Source organism: Mauremys mutica, chromosome 1, assembly GCF_020497125.1.
Source record: "Mauremys mutica isolate MM-2020 ecotype Southern chromosome 1, ASM2049712v1, whole genome shotgun sequence".
Classification (NCBI taxonomy): Eukaryota; Metazoa; Chordata; order Testudines; family Geoemydidae; genus Mauremys; species Mauremys mutica.
In genome coordinates this window covers 247,281,441-247,301,532 of record NC_059072.1, presented here as the reverse complement: position 1 = coordinate 247,301,532, position 20,092 = coordinate 247,281,441, and the positions used below count along the sequence as shown (strand labels likewise).

Below are 20,092 nucleotides of genomic sequence, written 5' to 3'. Positions count from 1 at the left end.
ATCCGGTATCTGATGTTTTTCAGCCTCCATGCTTTTTTGCACTTCTATTCATAATGTCCCTAAGATAGATTTAAAGGGCGGGACTGGAAGAAATATGAAACCAGAAATGTTTCAATTCTTGGCTATCCTCTTTCACTGTGTAGAGTACAATGTGGGAGTGCACATTTCTTGACTATGCCATTTATATCAGTGCTGGTTTTCACTACTGTGCTTTTCCCTTCTTTCTCTTTAAGCTCAGAGTTGTCATCCCAGATGTTTCAATTCTTCCTGAAGATTTAGAGGAACTATATGACTTGTTTAAGGTTGGTATGTTTGGAAAGTAGAGGGATGAAGACAGAAAGCTCCAGTGTTATATGGGTTTAGTTTGCAGATCTTATACTAGAGGTTCAGTGAAGAACTGTGGAAAGAGAGAGTTACTGTATTATCGGTGGTGCTGTCATTTGGGTAAGCTGTTAAACTGCACCTTACTGTTTTTCTCCCTTCAGGTGGCTGTTCAGCTAGATTATAAAGAGCAAATTTAATGACCATTTAAGACAGTGGGGCTTGGATTGGGTCTCAAGGACCTCATGACACTTCTTAAAAGAGCAAAGAATAACCTCATGACACTTAAAAGAGCAAAAAATAACCTTAGCATGCCCCTGCTAACCTGTAGTACAAAAAAGGACTGTGTAAAATCAGGTTCTATTGTATTCTAGCAAATTCTGTCTGCACACAGGTTTAATAATGCACAGCTCTGCAACCTGTGTTCTCTGCGCTGAGCAGCAAAAAACTTAAGTACCAAAAAACCCCCTTCACTTTCTTAGTCTTAATGTTCCTTAGAGGGCAGTCCTCACCTCTCAGTAAAAAATTAACCTGGAGTCCTTTCCATTCACTTACAATTTCCTGGGCTTTCACAATTTTATAAATAACTTACTTAATTGCCTTGTTCCTAATTTCATTTCCTGGATTTGGGTTATTCTCTTTGAAACCTTTCTTTTTTTTTAGTAATGATGTGATATTTACCTGACTCTCTTTGTCTGTGTATTGTTTACCTGACAGCAATAACTATTAGGTAATTGGGAGAAAATATTGTAAAACTCTTACTAGTTTTGAAAATGTTACCTACTAATTACCCATTGGAAATCATGAAACAACTTATCTGATTTGAGACTTGAACAGTGGTTTTTTCTTAGGAATTGTCTTGGTATCATCACACCTACAAAAAGAGGTTAACAGTTCCAGCATACCTTGATATGAATATTTAAGTCTGTACCAACCACTATTCTTAATAATTGATGTAATAATGTTTTCTTTTCTATGGCTTCTGATTCCTTTTAGAGAGAACATCTAATGAGCTGCTACTGGCAAGGGATGAGACCTGTAATTCTGCGACATGACCCAAGTCGGCCTTATGCTGAGCAGTACAGAATAGACTCTCAGCAGTTCACTAACCTTTATAAACTTGTCTCACCGTGGACGTGTGGGGAACACACTCAAATTTTAGCTGAAAGAACATTCCGACTTCTGGATGAAAATATGGACCATCTCATCGAATTCAAAGGCTTTGCTAGCTGTTTAGGTAGCTACCTTTATGACAATCCAACTGGCCCTTGGGCTGGGCTGGTGGCGGGATGGGACGCAGGGTGGTCTGGCTTCAGTTAGCCTGCCAAAGTAAGAGAAGGACATCTTTTTCTTGAGTACAGTTTAACTAATCTCTCTTCTGTCCTGATTTCACTTTGAAGTAATCGGAATAATAAGGCAACCTACGGACCTGATTGAAAAATCATATTAAAATGCTTCACAGTTCTCAAGCACCAGAAGTTTAATTTTTGCTAGGAAAAACTTTTTGAAGTCGTACCATGTGTAAAATTGTCTAAACAGTCTTTTGTATTTGGAGATTATGAAATCCCCTTTTCTCCCATGTTAGTTTTTCCCCCCCAGTTGAGAGAGCTGCCTAGTATCTTTTGTGATTCATAATCCATTGAGTTTTTATGTAGAGGACAGAACAGTAGAGAATCTCAGCCCACCTAGAGTCTAGCTTTGGGGGGCCTTATTTTTCTCTTACACAGCGACCTCCTGCCTACCCCCTCTTTCCCTGTACACAGGCTGTGCTTGGATCACCAAAATTATAACCTGACCTGGAGGGAACGAGACTCCTTTGCTCGGGTATGCCTGAGATGTAATTAGTGTCTGAATGGCATGAGGCTGTGCATCTCCATATCTTGCCAAAGTTGAAACTGCCTTACCTGTAGTGGGATACCGAATCCAGGATTCAAACATAGATCTCCTCACGTAATGTCTAGAACTGATTTTTGATACAGAGCTGAGCCACTGTATAACTCTTAACGTGAGCTGATGTGAAGGGTTTTAAAAACCCTTCACGATAATGTTTTGAGTGAATTAAGCATTAGTACCTTGTCTGCATTGGTTATTTAAATAAAATAGAGGAGCCCTCACTGCTCTGCTTATCCTACAAGACTGTTGTGGAGGTGTATGGGAAGTATTAAGAGGAAAATGGTGGCCCCCAAATGAGGGCATGGTTTTGTTCAGCTGTGGCAATGTATAGCCTCTGCTAGGCCACTTTGCATTCTTGCCAATATTTCTAGATTTGATGTGTTTCATGGTTAGTAACAGTAAGCCCTACACACTAGCTGGTCTTAAATATTTCATTTTAATACACTGGCTGCATGTACATATGTTGTACTTAAAGAACTCCTGATTATTTTAAACTGTGGAAGTAAATGTTCTGGTGTACTGTTTCTTTTCCTCTTGTAGATGTTATGTATAATGGAGAAATGAATGAAAAGATAAACCTGTTATACAGGCTGCACATCCCTCCTGGTAAGAAATTTGAAAGGAAAAGATCATCCTCCCTTCCTCTCCCAGTCCCTATAAACAGACACTTTGGGAAGCAGAAGTTGCTGAATGAATATACATGGCTGCCCTCAACTGAGAGGATGTGCACTCTACATTTCTAATGATGCTAGTTAGTTACAGTTTTTTAAAATTCCAGTCTAAGCTCTTCTTCGCTTAATTTTGAAACTTTTGGGTGTCTTCCTATAAACAAGGTGGCTTACAGCTGCTCTACTCTGCGATGTCTTGCAATCGATTCTGGGCCTGTTTCCATACGGGAGTTAGTTGTTCTAAGGGGTTGGTACTCTGTTTTTATTGAAAAGATTTGCTGCATACAGTACTGGTTTGACCTTGCAGAGATACAATCCCAGTCTAACGTGATTAGGTGATTAGAGTTTGAGTGATATTTTATACAGTGTGTGAAGCTTTTTGTTAATGTGTTACTCTTGGCAACATTTCCTGCTACTCTATTACAATAAGCTGCTTGTTTTAACACAAGCATAAAGTCTGATATAACTAGGCAATGTTTAAATAACTATCACCTGCAAAGATCACCTTTAGCATTAATGCTAGTTTTTTTCCTGAGCTCAGAGGATTAAAACGTGATGAAGCTCTTAGTGATCTTTGACATGGCACATTAATAGCTAACTCTCTCAATGTATTGAATTTTTTTGGTAGCGCTCACAGAAAATGAGAGAGACAGTCAGTCACCACTAAAGAATCCTTTATTGTCTACTTCGAGGCCACTAGTATTTGGAAAAACAAATGGTATGTGCTGTTGAATTTATAAAATTATGTTAGTATAATTATGTACATAATAGAGCTGACCAGCTCTAAGTTCATTATTGGTCAAGTTTTTTCTCCTCTCCAGTTTCTGGTTTTTATTTTAATTTGTTGCAATGGACTTAAAACTAATGTTTGTGTTTTCCCCCCACCCAAGGTGATACAGTAGATTACCAGAAGCAACTGAAGCAGATGCTTAAAGATTTAGCCAAAGAGAAGGATACTAAAACTGAAAAAGCAATGCCAAAAATGAGCCAGGTATTTATATATTGAGGATGCAATTTTAAATAAGGCTGGGAAATTATCCTACAAGACTGTAGGACCTTTTAAAAATGTCTGAGCACAAGTATGCTGCTCTTTCTAATAGCAGTTACCACAAACAAATCTAAAATTACTCTGTGTACTAGATCCAAAATTTGAACTAGTTTGGACCAGATGAAGCTAATCCAAAAGGGCCCTTGACCATCCCACCAGCAACTCTCTCTTGTAAATTGAAAGCCATGTACCTCCACTGGCTGCAAATACACTAACGTAGTACTGGGAAAAAGGTAATTTCTCAAATAGCTAGGTCCAAGCCATATCTACGTTTTCCACAGGCCAAAACCAACAAGCAGCTAATGCAGATCCCAGATCACTTGTGTTGCGCTTACAGCACTCTGTTTCTGGGTTGACTGAAGAGGTCACCCCATCCCAAGGCTAATCACACACTGCCCATTCCCATCAAATCCTAATCTCCCTCCCCAGACACACACACTCTGGAGGCGCTCTCATTCTCTCACTCCCACAGACAGAATCCAGTCTCTGTCATATCAATGAGGAAAGTATTACTAACTGCCAGAGTACGTCCTGGTAACTTTTTTTTTTTTGGCACTTTATCAAACGGCTAAAAGTCTTTAAATTTGTAGCAAGAGTTTACAAATGAGGATGCTTCTGCGTGGTAATCTAAAATTCCATGTCACCTTATATTTACTGCCCAAACTTTTATAGCTATTGTGCTGTATCCGTGATATGGTGATCATCAATAATTTGACCTGTTACAATAATTTCCCCTTGCCTATTAGAGGGAATTCATCCAGTTCTGCAAAACCTTGTACAGCATGTTTCATGAAGATCCAGAGGAAAACTCTTTATATCAAGCCATTGCCACTGTGACCACTTTACTACTTCAGATTGGAGAAGTGGGTCAAAGAAGTAGCAGTTTGGGGAGTGGATCAGATGAATTTGCTGAGGATGTACAGTCTGAGGCCTCGGCCTCAGACCAGGATACGGTTTTTACTGACACTGTGAAGACTACTCATAAAGAGACTCAATCTTTACCTGTGACTGAAGGGAACTGGATTATCTCCTTCGAACAAATTTTAGCATCACTTTTGACTGAACAGTCACTAGTAAATTTCTTTGAAAAGCCTTTAGAACTGAAACCAAAACTGGAGAATGCAAAGCTAAATCAATACTGTCTCAAAACAAATGGAATGAGTGACCAGGCACTAGCTGAACACATGAAACTGAATACACAGTAGCAAAGTTGCCTGAAACTGACTGCACTGAAGTTACACCAAAGCGACGTGTTGCAAAGGCTGGCTTTTGGTTAGCAGTGGACTGTTTTGTTTGCTCCTCAGTTTGAGAGCGTTAAAAGCTAAAGGGGTGTGTAGTTTGTGCTATTGATTTATTAAATGTTCTTGTTTTGAATGTAAAAGGAAACATCTGTCTGCACTGTGAAGACACTGCAGACCCATTACATATTGGGAGAGCAGAAGCTGGCTCCAGTAGTTTTGTTAGTGGTTTTTTTTTAATTGGGGCAAAACCCTCCTCAGCTACTGTCTGCAGTTTGTTTATGTGGTGGTTTGGGTTTTTTTTTTTTTTTGCACTAACCCTGAAGACTTGTTTCAATGCTGGTAATTGAAACTATTTTAATATTTTTGATTGTATTCAGAGCTGTATGTCTTGCTAATGTTAAGTGTACATGGACTGCTTCTGATGTTCTGTGAAAACATGCACTTTTCAATTAAACCTTTTTGTACTGGACTTTACCCCAAGTAGGGGTACTGTATCAACTCTTCAACTAAGGAATACTCACGAGGTAAGCGCAGGACACTCACTCTAACCCTCCTATGTAAAGGGTACTTTTCAAAGTGGGGGCGGGATACTAAAGTATGCTTGTAGACCATACTGCACAAGTTACTCTTCATGTTTTTCTAAAAGCACCAGTGAAGATAAGAGACCTAATTTTTTTTAAAAGTACCCTTAGCCGCCACCCCCCCCAATAATTGTATGTACACTATTTTTACAACCATACAAATTGCCACAGAGTATTAAACCTGAGGTCCATGTAATTGAGTCTCTTGCCTCTGATGGGCAAGAACTAGATGTTTTAGAGGATATGTGAGAATCTCCTCCACACTGCACTAGTGATCAGGGGTTAAGCCATGAAGCACAAAATTTGTCGAACTATGGATATCCCTAAAATAGCAGGATTCAAAAAAGGATGGGGTTAAGTTCTTGGTCTCAACAACTTCCTACAGCAGTTTAACTACAGGTTGGGTGAAAAGTCTTTTTCCTTCTTCTTTCATTGGCTGTCCCCATGTTCTTGTTTTGAGATGGGTACAAAGAGCTGCTGCTTTACCTTTTCTAATGTAAACACTATACTTTAAAAACACCTTTATAGCAGAAGGATGATAAAAGTAACACCCCAATAAAGCAAGCAGAAATTTCAGATGCCTAGCCACCAAATGCTGATTTGGATATGCTGTAGTTCTTTGAGCATTAAAAGACACCGCTCAATAAGATACCTTAGTCAGAATACGTGTCACTTTTATAACTTTATTGTATTGAAAAGCAGTTTAGTTTTCATCCACATTGACTGTCTGTAGACCTGTAAAAAAAACAAAAACAAATGATCAGTGACCAAGATAGTCTACTCTAAATCATAGATGCACCTAAGGAGATTTTCTCAAAGCCATAATTAGCAGTTAACCACAAGATTAAGAATGCTGGTACCTACTAAGCTAACTAATAGATATGAGCATTTTTAAAGCAGCAAATAGACTGCCAACCTGAAGGTACAACTTAACTCACATTTAAAAAAATTCATAAATCTACTAGTGCAACAACATTTACGACTAAAGTCACAGAATTATTCAGTTTCAACATTAGACTTCTGTCAGTGTGGGTGTGAGAGCAGCAGAGGTAACTGCTAGGCAAGAGAAGCCCCCCTCTTCTTCCTCTGCAGCAGAAATTTAAGAGTAAAGTTATTTGACAAGAACTAATCTAGCAACATACTAGAACATCCACAGATACCCGAAGAGTCTCCCTTGCAGCAGATGCTTAGGAGGCTTGTCTTTGCCAACCGGGATGGAGAAGAGTATGTACACTTACTTTTGAAAGTGGTGACAGGTACATAGGTAACCAGCGTGTATAGTTTGTTGGGTGAATCTTCATCCTCATTGCGTTTTCTGGATAAACGTACACGGATGCGGTAGGGAACATTCCTATAATGAAAATAGTGCATAAGTTTATGTAGTTTCATTTTCAATACATTTTACATGAATGCAATTTTAGTCTGTCAAATTTCAGACAGACAATCTTAGTTTCAGTGATATGCAGGTAGCAGATCACCCTTAAACAAAGTGAGTCTAGTATGTAAAATGAGTTCCTGGCTGTTTCAGGCAAGAAAATACAGTAATTCCTCACTTACATTGCTGATCAATTAAGGAACATGCTCCCTTCTACTGTCCTTTGGCAGCCACCGGCTTTGTCCACTGCTTGCAGGAAGAGCAGCCCATTGCAGCTAGCTGGTGGGGGCTTGTAAGCAGGGTGGACCAGCAGCCCCTCATCAGCTCCCCGATCCCTTAAGTTCTCTGTGCAGCAGCTGTCCCTTCACCTACTGCCATTTGCTGCTCCTCAAGACTCCTCCTTGCTGTGCAGGGGGAAGGAAGAGGGGGGCTACTGTCAGGGTGTCCCCCTTCCCCTGCTTACCCCATCTTCTATAGAGCAGGGGAGACACACCAGGGCTCAGGACAGAGGGAGCTTGCAGCAGCTGGTCTCAGCAAGCTGATCTAATTAACAAGGCAGTGTACTTAAAGGGGAAATGTGCATCTCTCTCTCACACATACACCCTCCCTCCATTCCTGCTGCCTTGTAGAGTGAGAGAGTGTTAACCCTTGAGGGCTCAGCCAATTGCTAGTTTATCATTTAGCAGTAAGGGAAATATCCCACCCTCTGACTCCTCCACCTCAACCAAGCTTCACAATCATCATCACTGTGTACTAATATTAAATTGTTTGTTTAAAACTTATACTGTGTGTGTGTATATATATATATGTCTTTTGTCTTGTGAAAAAAGAACCTAACCCCCCCCTATTTAACATTAATTCTTATGGGGAAATTGGATTCACTTAACATTGTTTCACTTAAAGTCGCATTTTTCAGGAAGGTAACTTCAACGTTAAGTCAAGAGTTACTGTAACTAAAAGAAGTAGCCTTATAGCCCTTACCGAGCTGGGGTGTTTACACCGTCACTGCCAATTCTGCACCTGACTGCAGATAAGAGCATTTTTCATAAGCTTCTTAAAGTAAGGAGCTAGGGAGGGCTCTCCCAAGAAGCAACAGTGGGACTATAAAAATGGGAGACATTTGGAAATAAGGACAGATCAGTCTGCTTTGAGGAACAAGCACGATTACTGGTGTGCTAGCTAAACATCTTTGCAAGTGTTTCCCACATGACTAACAGTAATACAGGGCAGACAATTAGATGTTAATACATTCTGGACCTGTTATGCTACCCATCAGTACCCGGCCCGGGGAAGATGATGATCCAACCAGCAGACCAAATTTGGTGATGAATCCTGGTCACATGCCACCTGAGGCATGTTGTGCATATGCTAAGAAAAAGATGCTTGAAGTCTCATCCTGGACAGAGCATAATCACTGTTTTCTAACTGCCTGAGAATCAACAGCTAAACTTGTGTGTTTGAGGGGTTGCAAGATTTATCCAGATACTTATTGTCATCATCTGATGGTAGCAGAACATGTTTTTTTAAAAAGGGGGTATCTGAACATGCCACATGTAACAAAAGGATAAAACAGTTGAAGCCTGAGTGGCTTGTGAGACATTAACTGTATTTAATCCTTCAAAGCTAGTCCCAGCCTAGTATCCCTGTATATCTTATGTTTGTCATTTTTAGTATGTAACCATTGAGGAAGGGAGGCAGAAAATGATCTGTCCAAACTCTTTTTGAGGAAAACCTACATCGCTATTGCCCAAAGTATATAGAATTCAAGATTTTGAAACACCCCTGCCACGAGAATCTGATTCTGCAGAGGAATAAGGGTAGACTGGTGAGGAAGAGATGTGAGTCTACAAACAGACTGATGTGTTAAGTCAGGGCTGGGCAAACTTTTTGGCCTGAGGGCCAGATCAGGTTTCTGAAATTGTATGGCAGGCCGGTTAGGGGAGCCAGGTGTAGCCCACCATCCAACCCCACTGCTTCTCACCCCCTGAAACCCCTGCCCCCATCCACCCCTTCTCCCTGACTGCCCCCCTGTTCTCCACCCCCTGACCACCATCCCAAATTCCTCTACCCTCTATCCAACCCCGGCTCCCTGCCCCCTTACCGCGCTGCCTAGAGCACAGCTGTGCCACCCAGAGCACCAGAACAGGCCAGTGCTCTGCCCAGCAAGAGCTCACAGCCCTGCTGCCCAGAGCATTGCACTGGCGGCGCAGTGAGCTGGGGCTGCAGGGGAGGGGCCAGGAACTCAGGGGCAGGGCAGGAGGGTCCGGCGGGCTGCATGTGGCCCATGGGCTGTAGTTTGCCCACCTTTGTGTTAAGCAGTGCCCTCTGCCCCTCTTTTCTACCAGTTTGCTCCCCAAGGCTGCAGCGAAGACTCTTAGGCCAGGTCTACGCGTGGCGCTGCAGCGACACGTATGGTGAAGACACACTATGCCGCTGGGGGAAAGCTCTCCCATTGGCATAAAAAACCCACCCCTGGGAGCAGCATTAGTTAAGCTGGCAAGAGAAGCTTTCCTGCCAACATGGCGCTATACACACCTGCATAGGGAGTGGAATATTCACACCCCTGAACACCACAAGTTTTGCTGATATAGGCATCAGTGTGAGACCCACATTCAGGAAGGAACTTACACTTCCTACTCAGCTGCTGCCCAACCTTACTGTTTTTGATGTAAAAAGTTCCCTACCCTAGGTGCCAAGTTTCAGCCTCTGGGTATGCACACAATGCTCAAGCAGGCATCCAAGTGCCCGTCTTGACACCTACACCCCAGCATGATTCTCAAACCAGAAGAAAATAGGTAGGTCTTGCCTGCAGGGTCGTATTTAGTAGGTGTGCTCTGAGCACACCTAATTCCACACAAAATGAGGAGGTGGGAAGGAGGCTTTCCTTATAACCTTGAGCCCAGTGACAAGGGTACTGAACTGGGGTGTGGGAGACCCCAGTTCAACTCCCTCCAAGCCCTGATGAGCAGAGGATTCCCGAGCAGGAGTTTCCCACCTCTCAGACAACTGCTCTACCACTGAGCATAGGGAATAAAAAACTAATTAAAAACAAGTTTATTTTAAAAAAATCTGTCTAAAATTAAATTGATAACCTATGTTAAGGCCTAAACTACTTATACTCAATCATTTAAATACTAAAAATAATATTAAATGGTACATATTTGCTACCAAGTTTAAAAAAAAAAAACCAAACCACCGAACTAAGTACCTGGAACCAGATTTTGCATCTACTGCTGTCAAAAAGCAAGGTTAGCACTTCAGAGAGTATTTTCTTCATCTCTGTTTATTGAACTAGTTCAGCTCAAAGACTAGTTCATTAAAAATTAAGTAACTGATTGGGAGTTGAAAAAGCAGGAAAGCTTGTTTTCCTCTTCCAGTCTATTAATAAAAACTGGGTATGAGAGAGTGACCAGAAATAATCAGTTCAATTAATTAACTACAGAGAATTCCTTTGTTTAATAAATAGGCCAGTCTTTGTTTTGCTAAACTTTTTTCTTACATATGCACCATATTTAATGTAATTTTATATAAACAATTAAAATGCTGTTTTTTGCATTTAATTGAATTTTAATTTCAATCCAAAGAGCTTGACAAATGACAAGTAAAAAAATAATTGCGTAAATAAATACATTATTAATCATTTTCTAACATAATAAAGTAAAATTAAGAATTTGAATACATGTAAATTAAGCTATACAGTAGAACATCAGAGTTCCGAACTGCCCAGCTGACCACACACCTCATTTAGAATCAGAAGTATGCAATCAGGCAGCAGTAAAGACTACATATAATACTGTACTGTATTTTTTTTTTTAACTACTAAAAATAAAGGGAAAGTTCAAAAAAGATTTGACAAGGAAACTGTTTGTTATTGTTTCATTTAAGTTAAGATGGTTAAAAGCAGCATTTTTCTTCTGCATAGTAAAGATTCAAAGCTGTATTAAGCCAACGTTCAGTTGTAAATTTTTGAAAGAACAAAGATAAGGTTTTTGTTTAGAGTTACGAACAACCTGAGGTGTTCGTAATTCTGAGGTTCTACTGCATAACTGTTTAAATACATGGGTATAGACACAGTAGTTCCTCCCAGTTAAGCAAAAAGCAGCACTAAATTTAGTGTAAAGACTATATATAGTTGCAATTCAATATATTTTAACGGTTACCAACCAATGAGAATCACCTTTTCTTTAGGAAAATAACTAAAGAGTACAAATACACCTCTACCCCGATACAAGCAGGCCTCAGGAGACACAAAATCTCACTGTTTTATCAAACTTGCTCCCAACACACCTTCCTTGTTCCCTGACCACCACCCCCAGAGACCCCCCCTCCCTAATCACCCCCAGGACCTCACCACCTACCCAACCCTCCTGTCCCCTGACTGCTCCACCGAAGGCACTCATCGGCAGTGGCAGGAAGCAGAACAACGCAGCCCCAGTCCGCTCCACTCCGCCACCTCCCAGCCGCAGCGCTCCGCTTCCCACTGTCGGTGAGTGCGGGGAGGTTAGGGAAAGGATGCCCCTCACACTCACGTGCAGCGCAGGGAGCTGGCGGAGTGGAGCTGGCTGGGGCTGGGCTGCTCCGCTTCCCGCCGGGCAGGTGAGTACGGGGAGGTTGGGGAAAGGACGCCCCCCCATACTCACCGGTGGCGGGAAGCGGAGTGCTGCATCTGGAAGCTGGCAGAGTGGAACAGGCTGGGGCCGGGCTGCTCCACTTCCACTGCTGCTGGTGAGGGCGGGGGGGATCCCTTCCCCCAAACCCCCTCCCCCGAGTGACACGGCTGGGGCCGGGCTGAGGGAAGCAGAGCAGGCTGCTCCTGGCCCCCTGCTAATCCCCCGGGCCACTCTGGGACTGCAGGGGCCCCAAAAGTGCCCTCCCACAGCTCCTGCCCCCCAGACCGGGGGGGGGGGGGGGGAAGAGCCCCTGACTGCCCCCAAGACCCTCTGCCCCTTATCGAACCCCTCAGCCCCGGCCTGGTCCGGCACCCTTAACACGCTGCTCAGAGCAGTGTGTCAAAGCTTTACCGTGTTATATGCGAACCCACATCATATTGGGTTGCGTTATATTGGGGTAGAGGTGTACAAAACACTTATCAATTATTTAAATCAATCCACCCTGCTAGAGTCATTTGGCCCTACTTAATTACAAAGTAGAATGACTTCAAGAGTGATTGAGGGCGCCCTACATTAGAATATCACATAGTCCACTGGTTAGGGCACTCACTTGAGAGGTGGGGAACCCATGTTCAAATCCTCTCTCAGAAGAAAGAAGGGGAACTGAACTGGTGTCTCCCAAATCTGGGTATCTAGCCGCCTGGCCAAAGATTATAAAGGAGGCCTAATTCCCCCCACCTTGTGTGAAGAGGGAGTTCCCAGCTGTATTTCGCAAACAGAGACAGGAACCTCCTCTGCAGCCCAGACCTAGCTAGGAGAAGGGCAGGGCTTTCAACACAGCCCTCTAGTAGGCATCTCCCGTTGGCTGGTTTAGGTGGCTCCCCGCCTAGAGTACTGGCTTGTGTGGATCCCATTCTCAGGTGCCTCTTTTTCTCCCCATTCATTGTCTAGGTGCCTAACCCAGGGTTTGTGGCTTCCAGTAATTTTCTAAGAAGCTAAACCCCTTTGTGGATTTGGGCCCTAAGCCCAAGATCTCACCCAATCACTTACAATACCAGAAAGGAAACATTTGCAAGCGAAATGCAAATATTGGTGAACAGAAGAGATACTTCGATATTCTCCCACGTGTGTTTGTGAGATTCTTCCTCCCCTACCCATGATTAAAGCCCCCGGGACATACCTTATCCCTTTGGCCCAGACTGCTTTGTTCAATCTGGTGTCAATGCGTACATCAGGAGTACCCATCTCCTTCATTGCAAATTTACGGATCTCCTTGAGAGCACGGGGGGCACGTTTCTTGAATCCCCTGAGAACAGAGAAAACGGTTATTTAGCTAATCTTTAATAAATATCCCTAGCACTGGAAACTTGCCATGGATCTAGCCAGACTGTCATTCCATAAGCCAAAAAGTTTTGTTGGACTATGCTAACCTTATTGTTGTTGCAACAACTGCATCTTGTCTCAAAAATCAGTAAGTTATTTCTAAATAGATACAGATATGTAATAAGCAACAAAGAGTCCTGTGGCACCTTACAGACTAACATGTATTGCAGCATAAAGTTTTCATGGGTGAATACCCAGTGATGAGCTGCCAAAATCTTAACAACGGGTTCCCTATAAAAAGTTCTGATTTAACAACGGGTTCCCTATAAAAAGTTCTGATTTAAGGGATGTGCGACAGCATGTATTTTTTGTACCAATAGGGTTACCATACGTCCATATTTTCCCAGGAGGTGATTAAGAACCGAAAAGCATGACATGTCCAGGAAAATACAGATGTATTTTAACCCTACCTAAAGTTCTTTTTTAAAAAGATGGGGCTGAACTAGAAATGAGCTCCGTTTCACATGTGAGGGTGGTGATCAGGGACAGTCTCAATTTTTGGGTCTTTTTCTTATATAGGCTCCTATTACCCCTCACCCCCGTCCCGATTTTTCACACTTCCTGTCTGGTCACTCTAGGGTGTGCACGTGTGGGTCCCAGCTGCTCCCTGCCCCCCCCTCATTAAAGCACGTGTGCAGGGTTACTGCCCTGGGAACTGCAGGGCACCAGTGGATGTGGGGCTGGCTGCAGATAGGGGCATGGGGCAGGGCTAGCTGGAGGCAGGGAGTGACATGGGCTGGCTGTGGGCAGGTGATGCAGACGGGCGGGCTGCGGGCGGCTGTGGGCAGAGGCTGGCTGCAGGCAGGGGGTGGCTGTGGCAGAGGGTGGCTGGGGGCGGGGGGTGGGGCAGGGGGTGGCTGGGGGCAGGGGGTGGCTGTGGGCAGGGGGTGGGGCAGGGGCTGGCTGCGGGCAGGGGCTGGCTGCGGGCAGGGGCTGGCTGGGGCTGGCTGCGGGCAGGGGCTGGCTGTGGGCAGGGGCTGGCTGCGGGCAGGGGGCGGCTGTGGGCAGGGGGCGGCTGCGGGCTGGGGCTGGGGGCGGCTGTGGGCAGGGAAGGCGGGGGAGGGGTGCAGATACTCACACGGGGGGAGCGGCTGGGAGCAGCAGGACGCAGCCGGAGCCCCAGGGCCAGAGGTCCGAGGAGCAGCAGCAGCAACAGGGCCAGGAGGCAGCTCACATGGCTCTCGCAGCACAGTGCAGCGCCCCCCGGCGGCCGGGAGGAGGAATTACAGGCTTCCCAGGCAGAGCCCATCAAAGCTTCCCTCCCAGGGAAGCTAGTTAACAAGCGGTTCTAAAACCGCTTCTAAATTTAACAACGGGTTCGCGCGAACCCGCTCCAGCTCACCCCTGTGAATACCCACTTCGTCAGACGCAAGTGGGTATTCACCCATGAAAGCTTATGCTTCAATACATCTGTTAGTCTATAAGGTGCCACAGGACTCTTTGTTGCTTTTTACAGATCCAGACTAACACAGCTACCCCTCTGAGATGTGTAATAATGTACATACAATTTCAATAAAATTTCACTACAACAAGCCTGTTGTACTAACTGGCTCCAAGGGCTTATTTCAAGTTGCCCCTTGGATGAGATTTTTAAACTAAGGTAGCACAGCACCTATCAAAGCACTATTTGTATATTGCTGACAGATTAACATCTAATGCTAGGAGTCAGTGGGGAAGGAGAGGTTAGGAGCAAGATGGCAGGAAGACTAAACAAGAGGGAGACACAAACAGTATTTCAGACCAAGTACCTCCTAGTAGTGAGAGAAAAAAAAAAGCAGCCTCAAAAAGTAAATAAAATGAAACAGATTTATAGAATCAGAAAGTGGAAAGAACAAAAGGAACTGACTGTATCACCAGAGGAAAAACCCCAGTGTATGTCCCCCTCCCAACTTCTGTATAAAGTAATGACATTTATCAATTATCTTACACTTAGTAGAAAAACTTCTCTCATCTATCTGATACTTTCCTATTATTGGCTCCTTAAAATTTATAAAACTAAACTCAAGTTAAAAAGTCTCTCTCCACTGGAATCTAACTCTACATCCACAGGCAGCTCCCAAGTGAAATGACAGAGCTCCTGTGCAAGTCTTCACTCTCTATAAACTCAATAGCAGTGTGCTAAACCTAGGAAAAATCATGTCAAGTGAGAAAAACGTCCTGAGAACTGCATTTGCCAGAAACCATAATCAGGCCTTGATGCTGCAATTGGATCTGCACAAGTCTACATGCAGGTGCAGAACTGAGGCCTAATATACCCCATCACACTGAAATCAGCATCTTTGATGACAATCATCCACTGCCAACAGGTAGAAAGCTTACTGGAACCATTTCCAAACACCAGCTACCTTAAGCAGGTAAAGTAAGGTCAACTTTATCGGGACAAATAAGGCATTAAAAAAGCCACTCACACGCCATGGATCCGTTTGTGAATGTTGATGGTATATTCCCGAGTCACCACCTCATTGATAGCAGATCTCCCCTTCTTCTTTTCTCCACCTTTCTTTGCTGGAGCCATCTGTGCAACACTGAAAATCACGGACATGTCTAACTTGGTGTGGGCCTTTCCATCAAGTCATCTCTAACCCTTTCCCCCTTACACATTAGGGTTTCTACAGTCAGAGGAGTCTAGTTCAGCTTAATCCACCTTTTATAGAGCACTAGCCTTGCAGGTTTCAAAACCTGCAGCTTCAGTGTTACAACTCCATTATTCCCCCCTCCCCTGGCCCTACAGCAAGGTGCTGCACCACGCCTCAGTTTGCTTACCCCTTTCCCCCCCATGCTCACATGACACCCCAAAAGCACAGAACCAGGTTTTTACACTTGGCTCCACCTTTCAGGGCACTCGGGAAAACCCCTTGGCCCTGCCCTCAAAACCTGGGGCAAACCCTAGAGATGCCTCCTGCTGCTAAACAAGCACCCGCACCAATCCCATACGCCCTATGCAAGGCCTGGGTCCCAGCCCCGTGCGGGTCCCTGTGCCCACAGCCCCTCTCCTCCCCTCCCCCCCCCCGCCCCTCTCCTCCCCTCCCCCCGCAGCCCCTCTCCTCTCCTCCCCTCCCCCCCGCCCAGGCCGAGGCCCCTGTGCCGATCCCCCCCCGCCCCGGGCCGGCAATACCCGGTGCCCCGGGCGCGGGGTCCCCTGGCCACTCGGGCCGGGCGGGGCCCGGAGCCGGGCAGGACCCGGCGAGGCGGATGGCGGCGGATGGGCGGCCGAGCCCCGCGACGAGCCACTCACCCTGCCCGGGCTCAGGTCGGAAAGGAAGGCGCGGGGGATTGTGGGACGAACCAAACCGGAGGGGGCGGGGGGGGAGCGAGGAGCACTTCCGGGTTGGGGGAAGGCGGGACTGCGCTTGCGCGGCCCGGAGAGGCGGGGACCGGCGGTTGCAGGGAGTGGGAGGTCGGATCGGGCCCTGCCTGCGGGAGTTGCTGGGCAACCCGGCGACCCTACAATAACAATCCCGCCGCGAGCGCCCCGGAGCGGGCTTAAAGCGCGCGCGGGGCGGGGGGGGGGAGGTGATGGGCGCTTGGTCCGTGTCCCGGGGGCCGCGCCGGTGCGGGAGGCGGGGGCGCGAGTCCGAGCCTGTTGGTGCCACTAGGCCTGGGTAAACCAAAGTTGTGACTTTGGGCCTGAAGTGAACCAAAGTTCTTACATGCTGTGAACTTTAACCAGCCTAAGATGCTAACAGACTGCAAGCAAAATGTGTAGCTGTCAGCAATCTCCGCTTGCAAATGTAGGAGTTTGGAATAGCAGAAGCGGCGGGGAGGAGGGGGAGAGGGGGAAGGAAAATCTGTATGCGTTTGTTCTGTGAAGGCCAAAAGATAAGCCTGTGGATGAGAACTTTTCTAACACGCTGAAATGTAATGCCTAATGTAGCTGCTGTTGGGAAGGGAGGGGTGAGGGGGAAAACCGAACAAAAGGCTTACACAAACAAGGGGGGTATAAATGTTGGGACCCCGCCTGTGAGCGGGCGTGCAGGATTTGAGAATGCTATTCTCCCTGACACCTTATTTGGGACTCAAATAAACCTGGTTTTGCTTCTCCACCCTGGTGTGATAATTAGTGCGACGCACACCGGGCAACGAACCTGCTGTTGCTCCGCCTTGGGCTCTTTGAGCCGGCAACAGTTTTGGCGTCCCTGGGTGGGCTAGAGGCAAAATTGTGCCTTGCCCGGACTCCTCCAATGGCCAGTGGACGATGGTCACAGCCGACGCCCAGCGCGCACCGGTGCCTTTACCGGGGGCCTTGGCAGAGACACGTCAGGCTGACCTTGGAGGACACAACGGTGCAACGTGCTCAGATAGTGGAGAAGCAGCTGCGGGCGACGGTGAGGAACCGGTCCTGTGGTAAGGTAGGAACAGTCCAGTGGTGTGGACTTTTGCCTGAGGCTGGGGACGCCCAGCCGTTGTAATTCCCACTAGACAAGAGAGCGTCCTATAGTGGGTCAAGGGCAAGCCCATGGTATGGGGCAAGGACAGAGTACAGGCAGTGTATGGTGTACACCCTTAGAAGGCATTCTGATGAATTGGAGAGTGTTTGAATCAGATCCATTGACTAAAAGTAAACTGAAAAGATTTTATACAGTAGACTGGCCTCAGTATCAGTTAGAGAGCCAGGAAAGGTGGCCACCAGAAGGATCACTTAATTACAACATGATCCTTCAATTATTTCTGTTTTGTCAGTGAATGGGTAGCTTCTGAAGCTGTTTGTATGTAGAGCTCTTGTAAAAATCCCTCATCATATGCCCCAGAGCTGCACTGGGAGGAGAACTGTCCGTGGGAATGTCTGTTTCTGCTGGGCTCATGCCATTTGAATTTATTGACTGTGCAGCAAGATAAGATGCATCGTGGCAATAGGAAACAATGGCCTTGGTGTGTGTGTGTGTGTGTATACCTGTGTGAGTGTTCGTTGCTGGAAGACGCCCAGATTGCCCTGTGAAGCGATTGCTAATGATCAGGAGTAGTCTAACGCAAGCCCAGTAACTAGTGGATCTTTAGGAGATCCGACCCACGGTGGGCTGACTCAGCCTGGCATCGTCCGGCGAGGAAGCTGCCTGGGTCTAGGAATGTGTGAACCCATCTTCCCTCCCCCCCCTTCCTTTCCGTGTGGGCTACTGACAGTCTGATCATCTCATTGGATGCAATTAGAGTATACGGCGCTGTGTCTCCCAGAGACTAGCCGACGCTCTTTGCTGAAAGGGGATGTAGGAAAGTCAGTCATCCTCGTTAGTCTCCCCTGTGTGAATGTTTTGTAGGGAGAGATTCTTAGTTTATGAGCCGCTAGTGCGGACAGGGTACCCTCTCTGTGTGTGCAAGTGGAAAGTGGGTAAAGGGACAGTCTAAAAATTCTACCTCACCCCCTAAGGGTACCCCAGCATGTTCCATGTACGTACATTATGGTCCTAAAACCTGCAGGTATTTAGAGAATTGGAATCTTCACATGTGTGAAAATCCATCTAAACAGTGCCCATTAGAAGGTATCTTCAATCTAGATAAGATCATATATCTCAGAGGAGCTTTTAATCACAAAGGAAAGCCTCTGACACAGTGTGAGCAATTTGTCTAGGAACGGGTTAATTTGAAACTCGGCTAACCCCAGAGATAAAGAGAGAGAGCTGCTCTGTGTACAAGGTCAAGAGCCAGCACACAGACTATGATAAGTAAAATTGCTTTCAGCCCCAGCTGGTTGTGGAAAATAAAGAGAGGCAAACAAAAAACAGTATAAATTACAGAACTGAGATTGCATTTGCAAAGCTTAACGGTTCAGTGAGATCCAACAGTTTTTGCAACCCTGAAGCCGGACAGGCAGCTGACCTGAACTGGAATCTTTGAAAGAGACGCCGCAGGAGATTCCAGGGTGTAAAAGAACAGCTTCCCAAGAGTGGAAGCATGTTGGAAATGCTGGACAAGCTGTATACAGGATAATCTCCCGTCCACCTATTTCCCTTCTCTGAACATTATACACAGACATGCCAGTCTGGATATGTGTAAGTATTAAAGTGGCTTAAGGCTTGGGGCATTCATATTTTTCCTGAGTGATGTGGGAGTGTTCCCAATACTCTCCATTGTTGTTTTATTATTTTTAATGAAGCTTTAAAATTTGGATATATGGTGTGATTTCTCTATCTACCCCCCCCCAGTCCTGCAATGTCAGTTTGATCACCTGACATAAGGGATAATTGGTAACAGAAATTTGTCACAGTTTGGTGAGCAATAGAGAATTGGGGAGCCCTGTAGAATTTACACCATCTGTTTTACCCTTGTTATTTTATGTTTGCTTTGTTTGGTATTGTTTGGTATTATATGATAAGGATTGTATGATTAAAGGTGAGCCCTAATAGAATAAGGAAACACTATCTGGTTTTGGTGCACTATCTAGTTTTAGCTCTGTTTTGTTTAACCGGTTACTGTTGGTTTTTCTGCTCTGTTTATTTGGGCGTTGGGTGTGTGGGCGGAACTGAACTTCTCGTTCGTAATTCCTCAGGGTGGAAGCCATGTGTGCGATGAAGCTCTGAGGTTGTATTGAGATAATTCTGTCCCGCCCCCCTGTAACGGACAATGTAATAGAAGTGGAAAAATCTGGCTTAGACTGTAATTTTCTCTGCTCTCTGTGTAATTTTCTTTTCTGTTTAAGTATCAGCAGACAAATGAGTGGGTCTCTGGGTAGACCCCCAAAGGAGTTTGGATTGTGTGTTAAGTAAATGGCCTTTACCCAATGGCCGTGTATTTTTGCCAGGTGGCAAGCCTTACTAGGGAGGACTTGAGTAGTTTTGGGAGTAAAATGTTTTAGGGAAAAGACCAGAAGGGTGGGGGCTAGTTGTGAAGCCCACCCTCCTAGCTAAACTGGTAGTGGAATAAGTTTGTGTCCAGGATAGGGACGATTCAGCGAGAAAAGCAGGATCGGGCCCAGGCAGGCAGGCAACAGAGAGATTGGAAAACAGGTTGGAAACTTTTAAGGGTGTAGTGGAAAGAAGG

The 20,092-nt window shown here is 45.4% G+C and overlaps 2 protein-coding genes across 3 annotated transcripts in view; one reads left to right on the top strand and one right to left on the bottom strand.

Annotated features, from left to right (window-relative positions):
• The window catches only part of TBC1D8 (TBC1 domain family member 8), a 79,749-nt gene extending 74,109 nt beyond the window's left edge, over positions 1–5,640 (top strand). For both annotated transcript variants that reach the window (XM_045006007.1, XM_045005998.1), the window contains exons 15-20: positions 234–302; positions 1,318–1,558; positions 2,755–2,820; positions 3,511–3,600; positions 3,773–3,873; positions 4,677–5,640. In XM_045006007.1, coding sequence (XP_044861942.1) covers positions 234–302; positions 1,318–1,558; positions 2,755–2,820; positions 3,511–3,600; positions 3,773–3,873; positions 4,677–5,135 — 1,026 coding nt within the window. In that variant the 3' untranslated portion in view covers positions 5,136–5,640. The remainder of the gene's footprint in view (positions 1–233; positions 303–1,317; positions 1,559–2,754; positions 2,821–3,510; positions 3,601–3,772; positions 3,874–4,676) is intronic.
• Positions 5,641–6,421: 781 nt separating this feature from the next.
• On the bottom strand, positions 6,422–16,393 carry RPL31 (ribosomal protein L31). Its single transcript, XM_045006018.1, has 5 exons — positions 16,356–16,393; positions 15,529–15,645; positions 12,918–13,043; positions 6,991–7,103; positions 6,422–6,487 (listed from the first exon to the last, which is right to left on the bottom strand). Exons 2-5 carry the CDS (start codon positions 15,633–15,635, stop codon positions 6,456–6,458), a joined length of 378 nt encoding a protein of 125 aa, XP_044861953.1. The 5' UTR covers positions 15,636–15,645; positions 16,356–16,393; the 3' UTR covers positions 6,422–6,455.
• Positions 16,394–20,092: the final 3,699 nt, after the last annotated feature.